At 35.2% G+C, this 21,219-nt stretch overlaps 2 protein-coding genes across 2 annotated transcripts; one reads left to right on the top strand and one right to left on the bottom strand.

The window, feature by feature from the left end:
• The first annotated feature begins 6,226 nt into the window (after positions 1 to 6,226).
• Positions 6,227 to 10,538, top strand: LOC120336915 (protein Wnt-16-like). The gene is made up of 6 exons (XM_039404699.2): positions 6,227 to 6,502; positions 6,676 to 6,918; positions 7,465 to 7,562; positions 7,736 to 7,882; positions 9,843 to 10,029; positions 10,153 to 10,538. Exons 1-6 carry the CDS (start codon positions 6,253 to 6,255, stop codon positions 10,455 to 10,457), a joined length of 1,230 nt encoding a protein of 409 aa, XP_039260633.2. The 5' UTR covers positions 6,227 to 6,252; the 3' UTR covers positions 10,458 to 10,538.
• Positions 10,405 to 19,906, bottom strand: LOC120336914 (receptor-type tyrosine-protein phosphatase beta-like). Its single transcript, XM_039404698.2, has 14 exons — positions 19,281 to 19,906; positions 18,762 to 18,904; positions 18,550 to 18,679; positions 16,449 to 16,721; positions 15,739 to 15,867; positions 15,333 to 15,470; positions 14,811 to 14,987; positions 14,332 to 14,421; positions 14,053 to 14,167; positions 13,501 to 13,658; positions 13,032 to 13,154; positions 12,500 to 12,643; positions 12,060 to 12,326; positions 10,405 to 11,789 (listed from the first exon to the last, which is right to left on the bottom strand). The coding sequence occupies exons 1-14, from the start codon at positions 19,372 to 19,374 to the stop codon at positions 11,209 to 11,211; spliced, it is 2,562 nt and encodes an 853-aa protein (XP_039260632.2). The 5' UTR covers positions 19,375 to 19,906; the 3' UTR covers positions 10,405 to 11,208.
• Between the last annotated feature and the right edge of the window lie 1,313 nt (positions 19,907 to 21,219).

A 21,219-nucleotide genomic window follows, 5' to 3' on the forward strand; every position in this document is an offset into this window, starting at 1 on the left:
GTACGGGTTGTTCCCACTTCATCAAAATATGGGAGAGCAAACAATAGCGGTACTAGCACCTTTACGTTAGAATTAGATTATTCTCATCAGTTGTGATCCTACCACTGGCGGAGACGAAGGCGAAGTTGACCCGTCCGCCAGAGCAATATACTGTTTCAATAATTTAATCGTATTTGTCGGTTGATACCACCTATAATAATTCATAATTTGTCAAGTACAGTGAATTGATACAATTCGCAGAGTACATTGCCAAAATTACCACCGAATTACCGAAAACACTGAGATTAAAGCAATTCCATTTTGCGCATATAAATACAATGGCGAAAGAAGTCTTAACTGACCAGTAATTACGTTAGTGGTTGTGTAATGGCATCAATATGAGCGAATTTTAAGTAAAACTTGTTCAAGACATATTCATTACGGTTTGGAAAATAACCAAACATATCCAAATTCATTGTTCGTCGCGCAAAAAATTAAATTGGTCTATTCAATTTGAGAGCTCAATAGCAAACCTGTATTTCTTACGAAAAAATGTACTTTATTAGGTTTTATCTTTTGAGCCTACGTGTCATATCCGGTACAGTATTCCTCCTTTCTCGAACATAAAACAGTCGCTTCGTGAATACTGATTTAATACAATTTTCTCGGGAAGTTGTCAAGTTTGCTTAAAATCTTTTGCGATCGACCATTTCAGACGTGGCGACGTGTTAACCACCCCTGCTATATATCAGAGATGAGCGGAGTTAGAATTTTCAGACTCCTAATCCGTCCTGATCCGAAATCAAAATTCGAATTCCTAGTCCGACTCCGAATAGAGGAAACTATGACTCTTGTTTCGCTTCTGTTGACAAATATAATTTCTACATATTTTAGTGTTCACTACAGCAGCAACATCAAAACGTGCTGCTTTGGTAATGCACAACAAATTCATGGCACATACAGGCATGTGAATCATTCGCTACAACCCGACAACCGCACCAAAACACCAAAACTCTGGTATAAATTACAATACACCCTGTTCAGGCTTGTAGAGCAGTGGTAAATTCTCTCTCTCATACTAACGAGGCACGATTATGTTTTAATATTTATGTACAGATAATTTAAGTCCGTTTCAATTATACCTGTATGTACCATGTACAGTGCCATACTTCTATCGGTCATATTATAGATTTAGTTGGGACTCCTGATTGACTCAACCGAGAATATTCCCACTCCTGATCCGATCCTGTTTGTTGAAAACCTTGCCGTTATCCTGTTTTTTGGAGTCCTGAATTGTTTGTGCTCAACACTACTGTATATGAAGATACGGTACTTATATAAAGCCGAATTAAAATATAACTTAACTTATGGTACCTTCTTAATACAGAGATAGGGCAGTATGGTAATGGAAGAATATTACGTTTCGCCATGACTGCATAAAACTGTTCCTTTGTCAAGCCTCTCTTTGATTGCTCGGTGATAAATGTCACTGATTGGAATACGAATTTGAGAGGGCTATACAAAGGAAATATAACACCACACGACAATGAATTCTTGCAGGAATCGAAAACAGTTTGCTTTGCGCTTCAACTTATTAATATTAAAGTTGTATGGCGGTCCACGCGTTTGACACTTTTCATTGAAGTATTGAAATAAGCGTATATGTCATCTCAGTCATGCTAAAATCTGAGTGAAACAGATAGTGTCGTGAACAGTGTTTAATTGATTGGGCCAATTTTTTCTGTTGGATTCAGGATTTTAGTTCTGATTTTTATCCTGAAAAAGTAAAATTACGTAAAACTGTATAGCAAGATACTGAAAATATACTCAATGTAAGAAATTTTAAATGTACGAAGTTGAAATTTTTGTACAAACTAATGGCAGTTTCAAATGATACGCAGTTTAACATGATATACTGAAGTCAACAATTTTGTTCCTTTTTCATTGATTAGCATTTGTTGAGGTAAATAAACACAAAAACAACCACAAACATCAACAGAATATAAACCTTCAATATATAATAAAAGAATACGTACGGGTTTTATTACGATGTATGACTTAGGTATGTATTTGAGGTCTTGCGTAAACATTCATTAGTATTTTGAAAAATACAAATCCCCCAAATTAAACTCTGGTGCGCCTCGTGTGGAACTTATTACGAAAATCAATGCGAAATGACACCAACAAAGCACTGAAGAAAAGATAGCAGATTCTCAATTTAAAATTTTGTGACGCATGAACTTTGGATAGAAGCTCATCGCTGGCGTCTAACGCAATTTTCATTGGGATGTTTTTACCCCGGTATTTTGATTCAATTCCGTGGCGATTCGAGCTCCAGATTGACAGAGATATTGAATTTTAATTAGAGTGAAAAAATTGACACCGACTCGGGAATAACGAAACGACCAAAACTTACTCTTCTATTTTGTCTCAATTTAAACTTTGACTGCAACTCGAGACATTTAAAAATCTGAAATCACGACACAAAGGAGTTCAACATTTTGACTCCGGCAAATGCTACCGGGGAATTGAAAAATACGACTACCGGCGAAACAATGCCAATCACAGATTGAAACTAAAAATGTAATGTCCATTTAGCTACATAGATGAAGAAAAATGTTTCTTCTGCTATAAACAATATTGATGTAATTTCCCAATCAAATGGTACCTACCACATAAATAAAAATATCATGCCAATTTTTACCAATAACTACAGTTATATTGAATTCAATAACTAAAGTAGCTGTTTTCCTCAACGTATTGACATGAATGTCGACAGCTTCATGCCGCACGTCAATAGGTATTTACTAACGCGTAATTCACCGTCATAATTGATTATTGCGCCACAGGAGTCTGTATTGGACTCGAAGTGGACCTATGGATCGTTTTGTTATCATTTGGTGTTGTTAGAATTCGTTTTCTTGTTGCTTTTAAAAATCGTTTTCCTCATTACCTACTCGACCAATTGCTTTGACATTTTCAGTGGTCAAAGATTGTACTTCTCGATTGAAGGCTATAACTTTCATTTATTTCAACAATTTCTGTGGGCTCTGTGGAATTCGTTATTTTTTTAGTTAGGTCATCAAAATTTAAAATTACTTCGTTTTGGCTTTCATGTTGATATATTTGATCATCGCTCAGTCTGTTCTTTCCAAATAATGTTTGTAATTCAAGTCCTCTCAACTCCTGAAACCGTTCCCTCGCAAAAAAAAGAATGAGTGATCAAAAAGAAGTTGCAAATTGCAATGGAACGCTGCCACCCTAATAGTAATGTGAATAACCCTTGCACACTTGTCAAAAGTTGACGATTGAAAAGAGATTGATTCAAATCAAGTAAGTACTTCCATCCCTCTGCTGTTAGCATTTCAGTGGCTCTAATCTATAGACTTGAATGAGTGCTTCGTGCTAATTCTTCGAAAATTTCAATATGAATAATGATAAAATCGAAGCAAAAGTCACAATTACCTGAATGAAAAGGTTTCTGTATCACGTCTATAGAAATGAAATTATTTTTTTATTGAACACATTTATTAATTTACCAAAAAGGAATAGATTGAGAGGAAGGTGAAACAAGATGGATAAAAACAAACTGAGGGATCGTAAATGCAAGTTACATCATAGATTACCATCACTGTCAGATGGAACATATGACTATTCTGTAATTTGTTCATGTGAGGATCACCAAATGTTACATAAACATTTCATTTTTACTCAGGTTGAAATGGTAAAAATTTCCAGTCGATTCGTACGTAGTGCATAAGTCCCAGACTCCTCTCTTGCAACGAATATTCTAAAGAATATCTTGTGAACTACAACGAAGTTCGCAATAACTCGATATCACCATCAAATATATCGTTGGCCTTGGTCGTTTCATGGGGGTGAGCAAGATCCAGACTACTTACAACTACAACTTGTAAGCTTTTGCTTTCACGGTTGCTTATTCCTATATCTATAAATCTTACTAAAGCTCGGGGAGTGCAACTAAAAGCGTCCAATATCAGCTGTAAGAATATAAGATCACTACTTTTCAATGGCGCGATTTTCAAATGGTCCATACTCAACACAAGATATTTCGCTGTGTAGTCGGCGACCAGTGATCATGTCAACGAGGGAGTATCGAAATAATCATTCTGTGAAAATATTTGACAGTCGTTTGAAGAACGATAGCCTAAAAAGATATAAAGAATGTCATGGCCACGAAACATCCTATCTTCGTTTCTCTGATGTGGGAGTCAAAGTTTTATATAAACACAGACAAGAATGGGCATATGAAAAAGCACTTAATTTTATCGAGACGCATCTTTGGCGCATAGTCGGTAAAAATAATTTTCAATTGGCACAGGACATGACCTGAATTAACCCTCCATATAATCACAATATACCGCAATGGCGATCTTCCATTATTTTCATCGAAAATAACTTTAAATTGTTCGCCTACGAATATCGATTATATATTTATCCTAATTGCAATCATACAAATAAATATTCGCGCTCGATACAGAAGGCGTTGTTTTACTAAAATATTCTGGATCAGTCAGAGCTAGCTTCAGATAAACGTAAATTAATGTTTCAAGTGTAAAGGAGGTGATAATCAAGATTAGAAATTTACTGTTGAACTATTTTCCTCAATGTCTACCCAAATGAAATTAATCAGTATGTAGGCTTGTATGTATGAATATTTCGGAAAACTTAGAATGGTTTCGACTACTCGAGGTTTAACAAAGGCATAAATTCAGTAGACGATAATTTGCAAGAGAATTTAAACTAATGTACACACTTTCCAAATTTCAGATTTGGATTCTAAGCAACGAAATGTCTTTTTGTGATGAATACATGAATATGATGCCTAAAATAGTTCCGAATAATTCCAGAATTTTAGTCTTTTTGTCGAAGTAAAATCATGGTCCCTAAAACATTCTGAATCGACCCTGGCGCTACTTGTTGATTAATTGTCAAGTTAAACAGATATATGTATGGTTGATTGATATTTAAATATATTTTACTATAGTCTTCAATTATCGGAAAGATATAAAAATAAAATATTTATATAAATTAATCATTAAACCCTAGTTAAAATCGCGATGTTAAAAAACTATACGTTCGAAGTTCTACTTTGCCAATGTACGCTTTTCGTTGCATGTATTGCATCAACTGCTTCATCGGAACGCGGATGGATGTAAGTAATATTCGAATTTCTACTAGGGAATTTTGTTAATTTGAATATATATAATAAATATAAATAATTTTAGTGGGTATCGAACTTCGCATGCATACAGTATTTCCAAAAGTATTATGAGAATAGAATATTTTAAAATTTGTCACATGTCAGTCAGTAAATTATCCTATAGCGCTAATACAAAAATATGAATACATTTCACTTCCCCAGCAGTATCATGCGTTTTTGACCGGTACGAGTTGCTAAAAAGGCTATTATTTGTCAAGCATGGTGAAAATTTGTCAGATTTAAATATGTACTCTATCTCAGTTCGAAATTGTGACTTTAATAATCTCGTCCACTAAAATTAACAGTCGTCTATACCAATCACAGTGACCGAAATTCTTCAATGTGCCAGCGAAACACAGAATTACCGGGTACAATTACAATATTTTTATGGATATAAATGATTTAAAATGTTTAAATATAGTAATCGCATTCACAAATGAAATCAAAATATGCAATCACTGCGCTCATACTACTCAATTCAAAATTGGTAGAATTTGGACCGGAGTCAGATTCCCGTTGAAATTGAGAAAGTATACAATTTAAGAATAATAACACAAGCTACTAACCCCTGAAAATAGAGAATAATGATAATTAATCAATTCGGTTATTCAAACCTCTGGGTCTAATTCAGAGTTTCAGTAGAATATTTTTGTTTCGGGTACTGTTGGGTACTTTCAATATTTAGCCAAACTGAAAATGCTTCACTAATACAGCCCTGGCAACCATCGCCTTAATTGTCAACTTCAACGTTTTACGCTTCAACGTTTTACGTATTGTTATATATTTGCAGGATGGTAGGTGGAACCACCAACTTCCCCACCAGTGACATGATACGATTATCATCCGATATGCCAACGAAAGTAACTTATTTGCAACCCGTAGGTAGCAAGAGCACGACGGGTAAAAATTATCGAGCTATAAGTAGTGAAATGGCAACGTTAAGAGCGATGGAAACACACGGACTTGTGTCCATAGGACCTGATGCAATGACGCAGGAAGAGGCCAGAAGGTTGCGGCGGAAGTCAAAAAGAAAAACTCAGGCTTGGTGTATGTCTTTACCTGGCTTAGTTTCGAAACAGCGAAAAATGTGCCTAGAAAATCCTGATTTGGTTGCCGCAGCAATGCAAGGAACAGATTTGGCTGTAAGGGAATGTGAGCGTCAGTTTAAATATGACAGATGGAATTGTACCTTAATTTTAACAAACATGAGTGATCGAAGGCGAGAAAAATATGCAACAGAATCTAGTGATCAATCAGATGAATCTTCAGGAGAAGTACTAACTCCTGGGCTTAAAAATGGTTAGTCTTATTCTGACTTACAAATTTGTGAAGTGGGCGAGCAAACATGTGCCAATATTATTATTATTTGTTCATCCTTTCAAGTACGTATAGGTCGACGTTATGTATAGTTTATTTATTTTTTGTGTTTGTGCTTATTCTGATCATAAACTGAACACGTTCTTATATTTCAGCAACAAGAGAAGGGTCGTTTATTCATGCGATTATGAGTGCTGGCATTGCACATGCAGTTACAGTTGCCTGTAGGAGAGGAGAATTGGCGGGCTGCCACTGTGACAAAAGTGTTTCTAAACTCAACGTAGCTATGGAAATTTTGAGAGAAATGATTGCATGGGACGAAACAAATTCCAGCGACCAGAACCAGAAAGTGGCGAAGGCGGCTTTGGAAGCAATTAGAAAAAGAAGGCTTTATGGAGGTATAAATGTCGAATGTATGCTAACACAAATTAATATAACTTGACAGATAAATTAGAAATAAATAAATTGACAGAATAATTTGGCAGGAATCGTGATAAATGTACAATAAGAGCGAAGCTATTTTATATGTTGAAATTGATTGATGAACTCACTCAAATTTTCACATCGTTTTAAATACCGAATCCACGTCATGATCAAATAGAAATCCTTAATCTCTTGATTGGCTCACTTGAGTTTGTCTATTTGAGCTGGCATTAATCGTCTGTCCCGTTGTAAAATCGATCCATTTTTTTTAAATCAATGGCTCTCCTATAGACAAAAACTATATATACACTTAGCCGGTTTTGTCGCCAGTAAAGTTCAAGCTTCATTTAAAATTAATATAAAAATTCCACTAAATATTAAAACCGTAGTGCAATAATTTGCTTACTTGAAAGTCACGAACGACCAGTAATGTAACGCTCCAATATACATATAGATTTCTTCGAGTTTGTAATGCGGATATTTTGATTTAAGTTTTTATGTTCGATATTATTATTTTTCAGATGCAGCTGGTCATTTTTTAAGGAACAGAACGACCACCCGAAAATTAGTAAGAGTGAACACAAATTCTCCGATATCATGGGAACAAGAAGTAGAAAAAGTAATAAAAGAACTAGAATTCGTATTCTTTATCATAGCTTTACCTATTCTCGACATTATCGACGTCTTAAAAGTTTATTTTTTGCGTTTTGAGATTCTCGGTTGATACCAAATTATAATGTATCGTGCTAGCAATTAACTAACACACTAACTCACAAATTTGTATGAATCTAGATAAGCTGGGGAGGGTGCAGTGATGACGTGAAGTACGGTGTTCGATTCAGCAGACGGTTTTTAGAAGCACCATATAAGGGCATCTCATATAAAAAACGAACGCCGAGAGACGACGTAAAACTGCACAATGGAGAAGTCGGGCGAAGGGTAGGTTGTTCATGTATAAATAATGAAACCATGATGTATGTAAAACAGAAAAATGAATTGAAAACTGAAACACTACGTATATCAAAATTAAAAGGTAATTTATCAAAGGTAAAAATTGATATACACAGTGTTACATTAGAAATAAGAGCAAAGCCGCGGTTTTGTGTTAAATTTGTTACGAAGTACGAAACGCCACAACCAGACGACCAATTGTAGTATACTACAACGGTATGCGACAAATATTTACGGAATCAGTAATTGCCGTAGAAGTGATATCACGGCGACACAACTCAAGCCGCGGTATAATAATTTATAATGACATGACTATTTCGCCATTCAACTGATTGCCGACATTGAAAATGATCGCGGCGCCTTTCATCAGCAAATTGGCCAATCAGGCTTTATTTGAAATCAAGGAAGGATATTTTTGTTGTCACCTTTTATATTTTATCCTGGCACGCTAACTTTTTGAACTAGATTTCTTATCAGAAAATAAATCAGGAAATGCGTATTCTCACTAAGGAGTGTTTGTAAATAATTGCTTCTGGTCTTTTGTAACAGTAACTATAAAGCCTAAATGCGACGTCTAAATAATATTCATGCTCGAGATAGAATAAGTCCGTATCTTCGGCTTATTTTAATTTTATCTAATCATAAATTTAGTATAGACACACAGATACAGACACACAAATAAATAATCTGAATCACACAATCAAACATCCACCAATTTACCGATGACAAAACTTTGGTTTCGAAATAATAGATATGTGTGATCAAGGTACCTTAAACATTAATGCCTGAGGGCAACATTGTAGCGACATTAAACAATTGTGCTTTGATTTTTTTTATATCGGCGGCTGATTGATCTATAATTACCCTTTTGAAAAGTTTTTGGACGCTCCAGAAGTGTGTGTACCAATATAGAAGTAACTAAGTTTGTTTGCCTACTTTACATCAAGTTGTGTAAAGGGACTGAAACGTATGGACGTGGGGTATATTCACTTGGCTTACACACGGATGGTAATATAACTCGTGATAGAACCAAAATAAGGAAAATCGGAATAAAATCATGGCTTAACCCTAACCCGGTACACACACTACGGGAGTACCAGTTGTACCTAATGTCACTCTTACTTCTCTACATTTATTCAAAGTAATTAGCCCGGACGATATTCCTGAAATACCTTAAAACTTTCAGTCAATACCACTATCGAATGTCTATATATCCACATTAAAACATTGATTCTGAATATCGTATTTAACATATTATTTAATCTAATTCAATCTAACGAGTATTTCACTGACCTATCTGGTTTCAACTAACCTTACAACGACTTGGTATCTGTTGCAAGAAAATCGTTTGCGCCAACTATACATTTTGTAAAGAATCCTATATTCTACCACTGGTATAACTGCTTTCTTCATACAATAATGTAATATATATATTAATATTTGAATATCCAGGATTACTATACTTCATATCAATTGCTTGCGCAAAAGGTTTTTATGGAAAAATATTACTCTGCCTGCAACATTCGGTAAATAAAATCACAAAGCGACTCTTACAAATGACGAAATTACACGCCATCTTGGATAAACATCAATTTTTGAACAGGCAATTTTACGATTCACGCGTGATTTTAACTACAAACAAATAATCGTCAATTTTGAATATCCCAATACAACATTCTTTCAAGATACTTTAGTTTACTGTAATACCATAAAATTTCAATCATATTAGAACCTTTTTATATGATATAACTAGTTTATCCCTAGCTTCATAATTCGATTATGAAACACTGGTTTGTTTGCTTAATTGGTGTGTTAGATAAAAGCTAGTTTACCTATTTTTTTTTATTATCTCAATCCGATTATTTAAATCCAATACATCCTACGCTATGAGTGCGCTATTAATATACATTTGAGATTTTGTTCATCTTTTCATCGCATTTGTTTTCAGATGGTGCAAGATTTGACGAAAGTGCATTGCAGGTGTCATGGGATGTCGGGTGCCTGTACTGCGCAAACATGTTGGATGCAAATGGCGAGTTTTCATGAAATTGGAGATTCGTTGAAGAGAAAATTCGAATCAGGTGTGAAGGCATTAGGAGAACCAAAACGCCGTAGGCGTCTTCGACATGTAACAGGTAAATATTATTAAATATTTATAAACATACTTACGGAATACTGAAGTTTCACAACCGTCTTAATTTGATTTATAAATAAGCTATCCAGAGCAAAATTGTTAGAATGGTTATAATTCATAACAGTGAACTCATACGACATAGATAGCGGGCGCTTGCGAAAGGTGCCGAAGACACAGCTGGCGTTCATCAACGAGTCTCCGAACCTGTGTCTGGAAAATCAAACTCTCGGTATACTGGGAACAGCAGCAAGACAGTGTTTGAAACATTCGGGAGACAAAGGCGACTGTCGTGTACTTTGCTGTGGACGAGGCTACAATACAAGACAAATTAAAATTCAACGAAGATGTAAATGCAAATTTATTTACTGTTGTGACGTTCAGTGCGAGATATGCGACGAAGTTAAAAATGAATATACATGTAAGGTTTGAACGCTGTTTTAATATAATAATCGCCGTTATAAGGCATTCGCACCGATACAACATGATACAATACAATTTATTTAAGCATCCTGAAAACACAACACTCATGTACAATAAGAGTTACTGGATAGAATTTATGGTAATTCCGACTGTATTAATTTCATATATATAATTGAAAAACAATTTTGCACCAGACGCTGTGATATCAAGTGATCAAATCTGTTGCTATTAATTTTCATAAATGCACTTATGTCGGTTTAATCAAGTTTTCTGGCCCTAACACAGTCTCAAAAAGGATTGAATTTTGCCCCGTTTATTGTTTTGACTTCAACCCAGTTCGTGGCAAAAATTTTAAAATTAGTATTTTCTTTGGCTGACACCATCGACGTAGCATATTGTAGTCCATGTTACTTCATTTCATGAGGTTAGAATATAATGAACTTATGCAGTGTAATAACCCGTTCACTTCTTATAATTAGATAATATAACTTATTTATGGTCGATGAAAAATGAAATCACACAATTTTTGAATGTCAATTTTTAATTTGTCGGCACCAATCACTGTGTTTATTTTTACATTTTGTCGTATTTTTTTCACTCCATTATAGCTTATTGTTTAATCGTATCTAGCATATATACAACAAAACATTTTCCTATCAAATTTGACAATTTCATACTTTCATTGTCTTTCATGACCAAGTGTGAATGATGACCACCTAGTATAATAAATGCTGTTTGAATCATAAAATGACCAGTAAATTTAAAGTTCAATTAATGGTAAATTTTCTGAAGGGGACGAGGATGGTGACGACGTTTCAGTTTTGGGTGCAGAAGGCTGTGCAATATCTTTGTTCTCAGTTTGAATATCATCCTCAGATTTCTTCGAGGTTGTTTCACAGGTGGACACATCTTCTATCTCAACAAATGCTTGTCTGGTAGATATTACTGTGGTGCTTTCGGAAGGATCCTTGTAGCTAGATTCTTCGTTATTGTTAGCGGTCGCAGCTTCGTTGCGATTACCACCCGTTTCCTGGTTTGCGATTATGGCAGCTCCCACTGCATTTTGTCCTCCTGCTTGAGATAGCTCTGGCGATGCGATAGCTTGCAAAGTTACGGTATATTTTGTACCTTCAGTCAGTTCAGTAAAAACATGTTGACTCGCTGATTTAATTGTTTCCTTTGAAATAGGTACTGCGCACTCCTGACCAAATTCTCCTTCATAAACATTAGTTAAAGTTGCCATCACATCTTTTGAATTTCCTTCAACCCCCCACGCTATCTTCATAGACTCGGAAGTTATGCAGTCGGTCGGGAAGTGTACGTTCAATACATCACCAGGTACTGCAAACAGAAATCGAGTTTAGTTTCACAAAATTGTAGAATTCTTGTTGAGGCATCGGGAGAGATCTACCGAGTTTGATTGAATATTTATATTATATAACAGCGCACTGGTAGTACTGGTCATTAAAATGTCATGATCACAGCATTGAATCCAGGGTATGTTTAACTTTAAAACAGCTATTCATATCATCTGAATATCTAAAATAAACCCAATATCACTTTTTATCATCACAACTTATTGTTTTGCATATGTACTCTTTGAAAACCTACATGTATAGGCTTTAACTTCCGTTGGCGGTCCACGAACTCCTCTTGCAATCGGGGTCACCCATACGCTATATAGTGTACCGGGAACAAGTCGTTCAAAAACATGAACATGTGAAGTTATTCCAGTTGGATCAGTTTCACTACCAATGCCTTTTGGTGGTCGGATTGCCAATTCAAAGTGATCAACACCGCCGTCTGGGGGTAACCAAGAGACCTGAATTTCATTTTTACTCAAAGTCTTGGCTGTCAACTCTTTGACGCAATCCGGACCTGCAATTATTACAAAAACAAAAAAATTGTGTCATGTTCGTGTGAGTCAAAGCATACAAAACTCAAATTCCGCTACAAAGTAATGTAAGCTGATATGAAAAGTCTCAAGATAAGTCCTAACCAATGAAGGTATGCATTTACGCGGTCATAAATAATCTTTTACTTAAATGTACCTGTCATACATGTAGCAAGTGAAGGTTCGCTTTCCACTCCGTAACTTATGACACTGACAGCTATGTCGTACTTTGTTCCAGGAAGTAGATTAGAAATAGTAAATTCAGCTTTATCGTATTTTGCGTAGTCTTCAAAACGTGTTCCTAGAATACGCAAACGCAGAAATTATGAACAATATCGAATAGCTCAAAAATACATTTGTGTATTGTGTGTGAAATTTAGCGTTAATTGCATGGATTCTTAATTTTTCGAATCAAATGCGATTAAAACTATTTCGACTGTCAAAAGTTCTTATTTTATCGATTTTGCTCTCCGTCAAAATATAAAGTATACGGAGCAATTTATTGATGAAATACCCTTTGTTACATATTACATACAAATACATGTTGTTATCTAGTGAAACGTTGTACACTTTATGATTTCATTATTTAGGGACAAATTAGGTCAATTATACTCTAATATAGATCTACGAATGGGTCAGTTCAGAGTTTATTAACAGTCCATGTTACGCGTATGGTTTAGAATTCTAACCTCCTCCCTTTGCTTGAATTTTATAACTGTCGACACCACCAGCGCTTGGATGCCAAATAACTTTGATAGAATTTGATGTTGTTCCTCCTTCAGGAAACGCGATGTTTCCAGCAGGACAAGGTACTGTGAATAAGATAAATTCTATGAAAACTACAGATTTATGTCAAACAAAACTAAACTCAATTTGTTGATCGATTTGGTAAATTTCTCATCGACCATTTTAAAGATTACTGTTGAATTATTGCTGAATGGTGTTCTCGAAGGGACTTTTTTGTTGGAATCTGCTACAACATATGTTAGTTATTGCAGCCTTGTTCAAAATTAATATTATAAATTATTGCATATAATATACACTGTAGTTCGAATTAACAAATACATGTTAGATATAACGTCATGACTCAATTTGTATGGTGATGCTTTTCAATAAATATTTAGAGAATATTTTGAATATACTCATCCCTGAACTCACAAGTGCTGCAGCTTGCTGTTTTCGAAACAGAATGTCTTCCTTCTCGTATTGTTGTAATAGTAAATGCATACTCGGCTCCCGGAGTCAAACCTGTGAATATATGTCTTGGTTGAGTGATATCTTCTTCTTTCCAACTTCCGCCAGAACCTCCATCTTTACTGAAACAGAATGAGTGACCAAAAATGTTAATAAACCCTGGTGAAGAATATCTACCAATTTGCACAAAAGTATTTGAAAATACATATTTAGAGAAGCAAATATTTGTATCGTGATGCGTCGTAAATTTATGTTAAAACTTGAGTAGAAAATAATTTTAGTTTCATTACAACCTCTCATTTGAAAGTTTAGTTTTTCTGATTCTAAGACAGAGCATGAGGTTACTAGCCAATTAACGATATAACCAAAAGACTCGAATGTTCTATGTTTTATATGTATCATTTCGGTTAGTACGGTATCTGAAATTCGGATACAATATTTCTACAAAGAATCTGGTAGAATGGTAGACACTGGAATTGCTGAAAATAAGACTATTTCTACTATTGAAAATCTCACATGACAAGAATTGAATAGGAGTCACATTCTCCTCTAGCTGGTAACCAGTGAACTCCTATTTGCGTTGATTTCAACTCGTCGGAAGGAAAACTTATTTCTCCACAAGAGGCTGGATCTAGATCATTTAATAAAAATTATTTTTTTTATAAGATCCCTATTTATCATAGATATTTAACGTTAATTTCATTGAAATATATGAAGAATACATATTTGTTAACAAAATAGGATGGTAGAAAAGCAACGTTGTAAATATAATAAAAAGATGGCGTGATTTGATACCTGTTAGAAAACCTGTCACTACCCGCTGGCTCATTTTATCCTTCGAGTTCGTAACAACTCCCACTGTATATTTTGTTCCTGGCAACAGTCCTGTAAAAAACCACACTAAATATTCAGTAATGTAGTTTACCGGAATTCTTGAGAAAATGAATTGAGCATTGCAAAAACAATTTTGGCAATGAATATAATATTAGTCTTACAAATGAAAAATAACACAATGTTGTATATAATAGTATCATAGGAATAAAAAAGGTATGATACCCTGTAGCAGAGCGAATTAATTATCGTGAAAATGTATAGTTTTTCCCACTATTTTACAGAAAGACTTCGCAAGTTATTCAATACAGATTAAGCATGACATATACAAATGGACTTCCAAATGTCTGTTTTGAGCAAGGCGTTTTAGTTGAATCATATGAGGGCATTATTTGCAACGTGCATAAAAGTTATGCTAAACAACTTTTTCAGTATGCCAGTACCTTTGAAAATGTGTGTAGTTCCCACTATTCCTCTTGGACAAGGATCACCAATTACACCATCTCTTGGATTAAGGAATAAATCATAATCTTCAACATCTCCAGGTGCATTTGACCACGTCAGAACTACTTCGTCGACTGTTACCTTGGCGACGGACAAGTTTGCAATTTCGCTTGGAACTGAATAGAAAAACTATTATTATCAGTATGATTATATCAATGACAAATATAAAGTTTTTTTCTATACATTTTTGTACGTTGAGTATGTTTAACACGAACTTAAAAAACAAAAAATTTTGTTTTTTATTAAATTATACCACTTTGCATAAAATAATAAAGGTCGTAAAACTTTCCAAATTTCAGACATAGACTCGTGCTCGTGAAATATATTCAAAACTTGAAATACATAAGATAAACTGCTTATCACGAAATAAGGAATTACGTCCACTGGTTTTAATATTGTAACGAATAACCCTTATCTTTACAAGCGATGATATGGATCTTCATAAGATCGATTAAACCCACCTGTGCACTGGTCAAATCTCTTTCGAAGACTTGTTTTTCCCAGTGCATGTGTAAAGATCTCACAGCTATAATTTCTTCCAGTAACCAGTCCGTTGAATTTATATGACGTCTGTTTGATTTTCTCAATCACAACAGGTTCTATTTCCAGTTTGTAAAAATGTAATAAAGGTATATATATATAAATGTATAGATAGAACCAAGCAGAAGATCTAATAAAACCTGCCATCATTTCTATTTCATCATTGAATTTTACAATTTGATGACGACTACACGGGCAGAAGAGCCCACTAAATATATTAGAAATTTATGGGTTCTGTTTTGGGGTCATCCTGTATAATAGGAAAAGTATAACTGCATTTTGCAAATAACTAAACAATTTTGAACTGCAAATAAATCACGACATTACCTTCCGCTTCTATCTCGCTTGTTAGTTTCAACGTGTAACATTCGACAATTCCAGAAGGAGGTTTCCATACCAATTGCATTTCGTTATGAGTTACATTTGGGAATGATAAATCGTACACATGCCCAGGGTCTGTGAAAATGCTTATTTTTAAATGTATTGAATTGGAATTGTGAGTTAAAAATTTCGCTTTCGATTCTCATGCCAATAGATCACCCGGACTATATTCAATAGAATAGACAATGCCCAACCGGAAATTAAGGTCCTTCCAAAAATAATTAACGTAACACACATTAACGTAATTACGGGTGCATGCCTAACACATTTTTCAGAGCAAAGAGGCAAAAACGCTCCATGACAATGCAGTGCTAAAATTTCATCATTAATTCCTAATTGTTTGTCGTTATTACCCTCACTTTTACCATGATTTTCAATTTTGTTATTCCACTATCATCTCACTCACTATAAAAACATTATATTGGTATATCGAAGGTTGTAAATCTCGTGTTCATGTATATCGAGTCAAACAGATTTACCCTCCTAAACATAATCTATTACTGTCAATAAAAATCTAGTAGTACAGAGCCATGTTCGGAGATTGGGAGCTGAAATTGCAATAAAATAAAATTATTGATTTTTTATCATCACTGTCCTTGATTTGCTTCAAACATAACAAAACAAAATTGTACAGTTATTTTAGGTAATTAATTTACTTGTTATGACGGACTTTTCCAACACCTCACTTTTTCTATCGTTCGAAACGCTCACGACTTTAACATTATATTCTGTGCCGGGTACTAATCCAGTAAATACGTGATGACAATCAAGAAGATTTGTGACAGAAGTATTTCCAGTTACACCGTTGGTGGGAGTGATTTCAGCTTCATAATAATCTCTATCGCCTTTTGAAGGCCTCCACCGAACTCGAAATGTTGATGCAGTGATTTCACTTGTTGGGAAATCTATCTCCGTCGGAGGTTGAGGTACTGAAAGGATGTTTTATCGGTAATAAATATGCTGTATAAGGTGGAATTTATATTGCATAAACATAGTTGTGCGATTCTCTGTATTACATCGGCATCTGTCGCCAATTAAATTAAACTGTGAAATAAAAGTATGCTCGTTTGCGGGACTCTGAATTCGGGTATACCACTTCATTCCTGCTATGTACGTACTAAAAATTAGGCTTGGATTTTAAACTCGAATTTAAAACCAGTTTTGTCACCGTGAACTTACGCCATTCGGTGAGCATTAGTTTTCAAAAATCAACCTACAGCGATCCTTATTGTTACCGATTTTTTTTCTCAAAATAAGCCAAATTTATGATAAAACAACGTGGCCAAAGACGTAAAAAAATGAAACTTTCACAAAGTTTACTAGAAGACACTTTCATTTGTGAGTACTGAAAATGTCAAAACGAATGGTTCTACAGTTGAAAATAAAATCGACAACACATCGTTCTGATTGAGACATCAAACTCTCGTTCTTGATTAGGCATTGATCAATCAAAACAAAATCTACAAGTACTATTCTAAATACAAAGGTGGCCCAAAAAAACGGAACCCGGAAAAATAACTTCCGTGAAAAGGGACTAAATTATTTGATTTTGTGTATATTTGAACTTCCGTTTGTGTATGATTGCACCCCAAAATTTCAGGAATCTAGGACGTTCTGCACAAAAGTTATGTTATCTCTAGAAAATGTTCCAAATCATCTCTTGATAATAGAAGACAGACTTGTATCTGCTACGCGAAATTGTCAATCCAACGGCAAAAAAATTGAATACCTGGATACATCACCTCCAAATTCTACAGAGAACGTTACACTCAGTGTAGTGCGGAGCATGGGAAGCCATTTCCGTACATTGCATAGTTGGTTCATATTGGCTTGAGGACAATATGGAGCATTATGTAACGGTGCTGGGCATCATTCTGGCGACGTAGAAAGATTGATTGAGTTTATTAGTGGTTCCAGCAAGACAGGGCCCTTCCACCCTTGGCTGGATAAAAGATCGATTTCAGTAAACGTTGACCAGCAGGAAGTGGGACGTCGCGTGGGATCTTCATTCATTGGTCTTGGGAACATCAGATTTTTTAATCGGGGGTGGGGGTACTCAAAGGAAAATGTGTATCAGAACATTCTCCAAACAATTGGTGAACTCAAAACCGCAAAACATCAGAAAAAAAACATGGAGGAGTGTGTCTGAGTGATTTGACAATTTTGCGCAAGGCTTACATGTATGTCTCTTATACCCTGGAGGGGATTTGATACATATTCTAGATCAAACATAACTTTTGTGCAAAGCGTTCTGAAACATGAAACTTTCGGATAGCACCATGCACAAACAGAAGTTGAAGCATAAACAAAATCTAATGAATTTTTCCATTTTTGTAGAAGTTATTGACAAATTTCAAATTTAAGTGTTCTGTTTTTTGTGGTCACCGTGGTAGGATAAGATAGGATAGGATTTACATATTTATCCCGGGGGGAGAGGAAAGCCGATAAGTCGGCTTATCCATATGGCGAACCACGGCCTCTCGTCCGGTTACCATTCCAAGTCGGGTATGGGATTAGTTATATTGTTTGTTTTCGGAAGCATGGACTTGGTGGTGGAGGAAGCCGTAACCGACCAGCGGTTACGTGAACCACCCAACGACGAGTCCAGCAATCCTCTCGCACATAACCATCTCTGCATGGGATTCGAACCTGCGAACCCACGCAGAGTAATTAGAGGTGTGGTGGCGAGCGTATTCCTAACGCTTAGCCCGTTGAGCCACACCGCCGCGCCGTAGTTTTTGTTACCATGATACATACGTGTTGATTCGCTTGCTGAGGCACAAGTACTTTTCTTTTTATTTATGTCTACTAGGACAACTCCCACAGTATACCTTGTACCGGATGTTAATCTGTCAAATGTGTATGATGCCTCCTGTAGAGAATTGATCTAAAACAATAGAAGTATCGTTTTGCCAGCATCTGCGATCGAAGCAGGAAAAATAAACTGTATGTCGGCGTTTCCTGCTTACCAAAGACTTTGATTTGACTCCCTCTGGGGGGAAAATTCTAACTTGATATCGTTCAACATCACAATCTTGAGGAGGTTTCCATGAAACTACAAAACTGTTACATTTTACATCAGTAAATCCAAATCCACGTACTTGGTTTGGTCCTAAAAAAAAGTTACCAGCAAATACAACTATTGCCAAAATAGGAGCAGGTACATTTCTTATGAAGAAGGCGTATCTTACTGGATATAAAATCGTTAGATCAGACTCATTCACTTACCTTTTATGTGGTAAGGTCATTTCAGTTTGACTGGTCCCTGACCTAGGTATAAATGTCCCCAACATCCAAAAATTTATCGCAGTATATAAACAACCGAATACCCGCATATATATATGATATGGCTTCTGGACTTAAATGACATTACTTTTATGTGCTGGGTTAATATGTGATCTCCGGGTATCGGCACTCAATATTGGTTGCTAGCAATCCTTTCGCCATATATTCGTTAATTTGACAAATTTTTGATCTCTAATACTTACTGTCTTCATCATCAGATACACTTATCGATATTGCATCCGTTTCTACAAAATATAATCCTTCATTTCTGCTCGGTTTAGCTGGGGCACTTCCCATCTCGAAAGTTGTATTTATTCACATCTGTACCTTGATTTGTACGTGGATTGAACCGTGTGTGTAGTTGAGTTTAGAATTCCAAAACAGGCAAAGAGGACGCAAATAGCGTTAAACAAAGTAAAACATACTACTTGAGCTGCATACAACATGATTGGCGAAGAGTATTGTTGAAATGCCGACAGAATAATCAAATCTATAAAATTTTAAACTCATTCTACTGACAGATTTTACGAAGATTCAAAATTTTATAATAACGCGTATAAGAGTACAAGCAAACACGCTTCATTTGAATCTTTTTATCTCATATATGTAACATTTGGTTATATATTTCGTATGGACAATCTGATAGTGCTTCGTCATTCGCATGTTTTATCTTCCTCATTCGCAAATAATAAGCTTGTTTTCTATAACTATACGGTTGTTACTACTAAAACGATAATCAATGTGAAGCAACTGGTAGGCACTGTATCAGGAGAAATTGTACTAGCTGTACTCTCTTTCGAAAATCAACTTAACGAATTCCATTGCAGAACATTACAAATTATTATTCTCTGTGCGTCTATGACAATACTTGTCCTCTGTAATCTCTATCATTTCGTAAGTACAAAGCTATAAAGTTGTTCACAAACAATAGGCTCTGATGATCCAACAGTTTATCGACAAAGGTTCGCGGTAATTTAATGCCACAATGTTGAGGAAGGGTCGCCAACTCAAAAACAATTATATATCGGGCATAACGGATCAATGTTTACGGTTTAATCTGCGACAATTACCAGTAAATCGGAAAATAAATCTTGAATATTTTTCTAAATTCTTAAACGTGTTAAAATTCCTAATTGAAATAAGCATTTGCCACAAAAAGTTACGGCTTTAATAATACATATATTGATAATACTTTGGTTTGTTCGCGCCATAACTTACGGTTGAAAGCCCCATTCGACTTTCTCTGTACCACCCTAAAAAAATCTTGAGATGGACAATCTTGCACACATAGAGCTGAAGGTGATATTATTAAAGTAAGATCGACTAAATTACAATTGTATTTTGTAATATATTTTCAAATGAAGCTCTAATTCGGAATGTTAATATATCGATGACATGGTTTCTAGTATTGATATTCCGAAATCTCGATTTGTAATATTCGCCAAGATTCATGATCCCATGATTAGCTTATTTTAGGTTTTTTAAAGTTTAGTTTAATTATTCATATTATCAACAGTCCGGTAGTTATTCGAGTATTGAGGGGAGTATTTTAGTCATCATTAACGACCTTCTCCTTATCAAATGTGATCCATGTTTTCCAGGCTTCGTCGAAGTATATAGGCTAAGTCTTGAATTTTCCGGAAAATCATTTTATACAGAGTTTAGTTTCTTTCTTTTGTTTTTGTCGCGGCCATCTCAGTCAATTTTAACTGCATATATTGGGTGGTATGTTGTTACTATAACGATTCCAACCTTTCACCTTGTATTACATTAATTCAAACATTACAAACAATAACGATAGTGCGAAGTTTCGAGTATTGGAGCAGCGATGTGACACATATTTAATCATTTGCGTATTCTTACAGAAATGTAGTACGCGGACTCGATTTGTAACTTAAAATAGCAGTGATTCGTCTTGATTTTTTGCATAGACTCGACTCAAAACTCCAACTTGATCCAAATTGAGTGATGTAATATCTCAGAATTCGAATTCGAGAGTGGGGAAGTTCATAATATGTACGGTACCAATGTAGGTAAGGTAATTACCTAGGTAAGGACACGATCGAAGGTTTGTATGAACGTGCAGTGTTTTGGCGTAACTCTGTGACTACTTGCATTAAATATAAAGCATAAACCCAGTTA

This window comes from Styela clava, chromosome 2 (assembly GCF_964204865.1).
Source record: "Styela clava chromosome 2, kaStyClav1.hap1.2, whole genome shotgun sequence".
Taxonomy (NCBI): domain Eukaryota; kingdom Metazoa; phylum Chordata; class Ascidiacea; order Stolidobranchia; family Styelidae; genus Styela; species Styela clava.

Coding starts and splice junctions, on each gene's coding strand:
- LOC120336915 (XM_039404699.2), top strand. CDS start 6,253: ATGTCTTTACCTGGCTTAGTTTCGAAACAGCGAAAAATGTGCCTAGAA. Junction 7,563..7,735: donor GGGAACAAGAAGTAGAAAAA/GTAATAAAAGAA, acceptor GTATGAATCTAG/ATAAGCTGGGGAGGGTGCAG. Junction 7,883..9,842: donor ATGGAGAAGTCGGGCGAAGG/GTAGGTTGTTCA, acceptor ATTTGTTTTCAG/ATGGTGCAAGATTTGACGAA.
- LOC120336914 (XM_039404698.2), bottom strand. CDS start 19,374: ATGGGAAGTGCCCCAGCTAAACCGAGCAGAAATGAAGGATTATATTTT. Junction 18,905..19,280: donor TGTATCTGATGATGAAGACA/GTAAGTATTAGA, acceptor ACTTTTTTTTAG/GACCAAACCAAGTACGTGGA. Junction 15,471..15,738: donor AAGCGAGATAGAAGCGGAAG/GTAATGTCGTGA, acceptor AACTGGAAATAG/AACCTGTTGTGATTGAGAAA.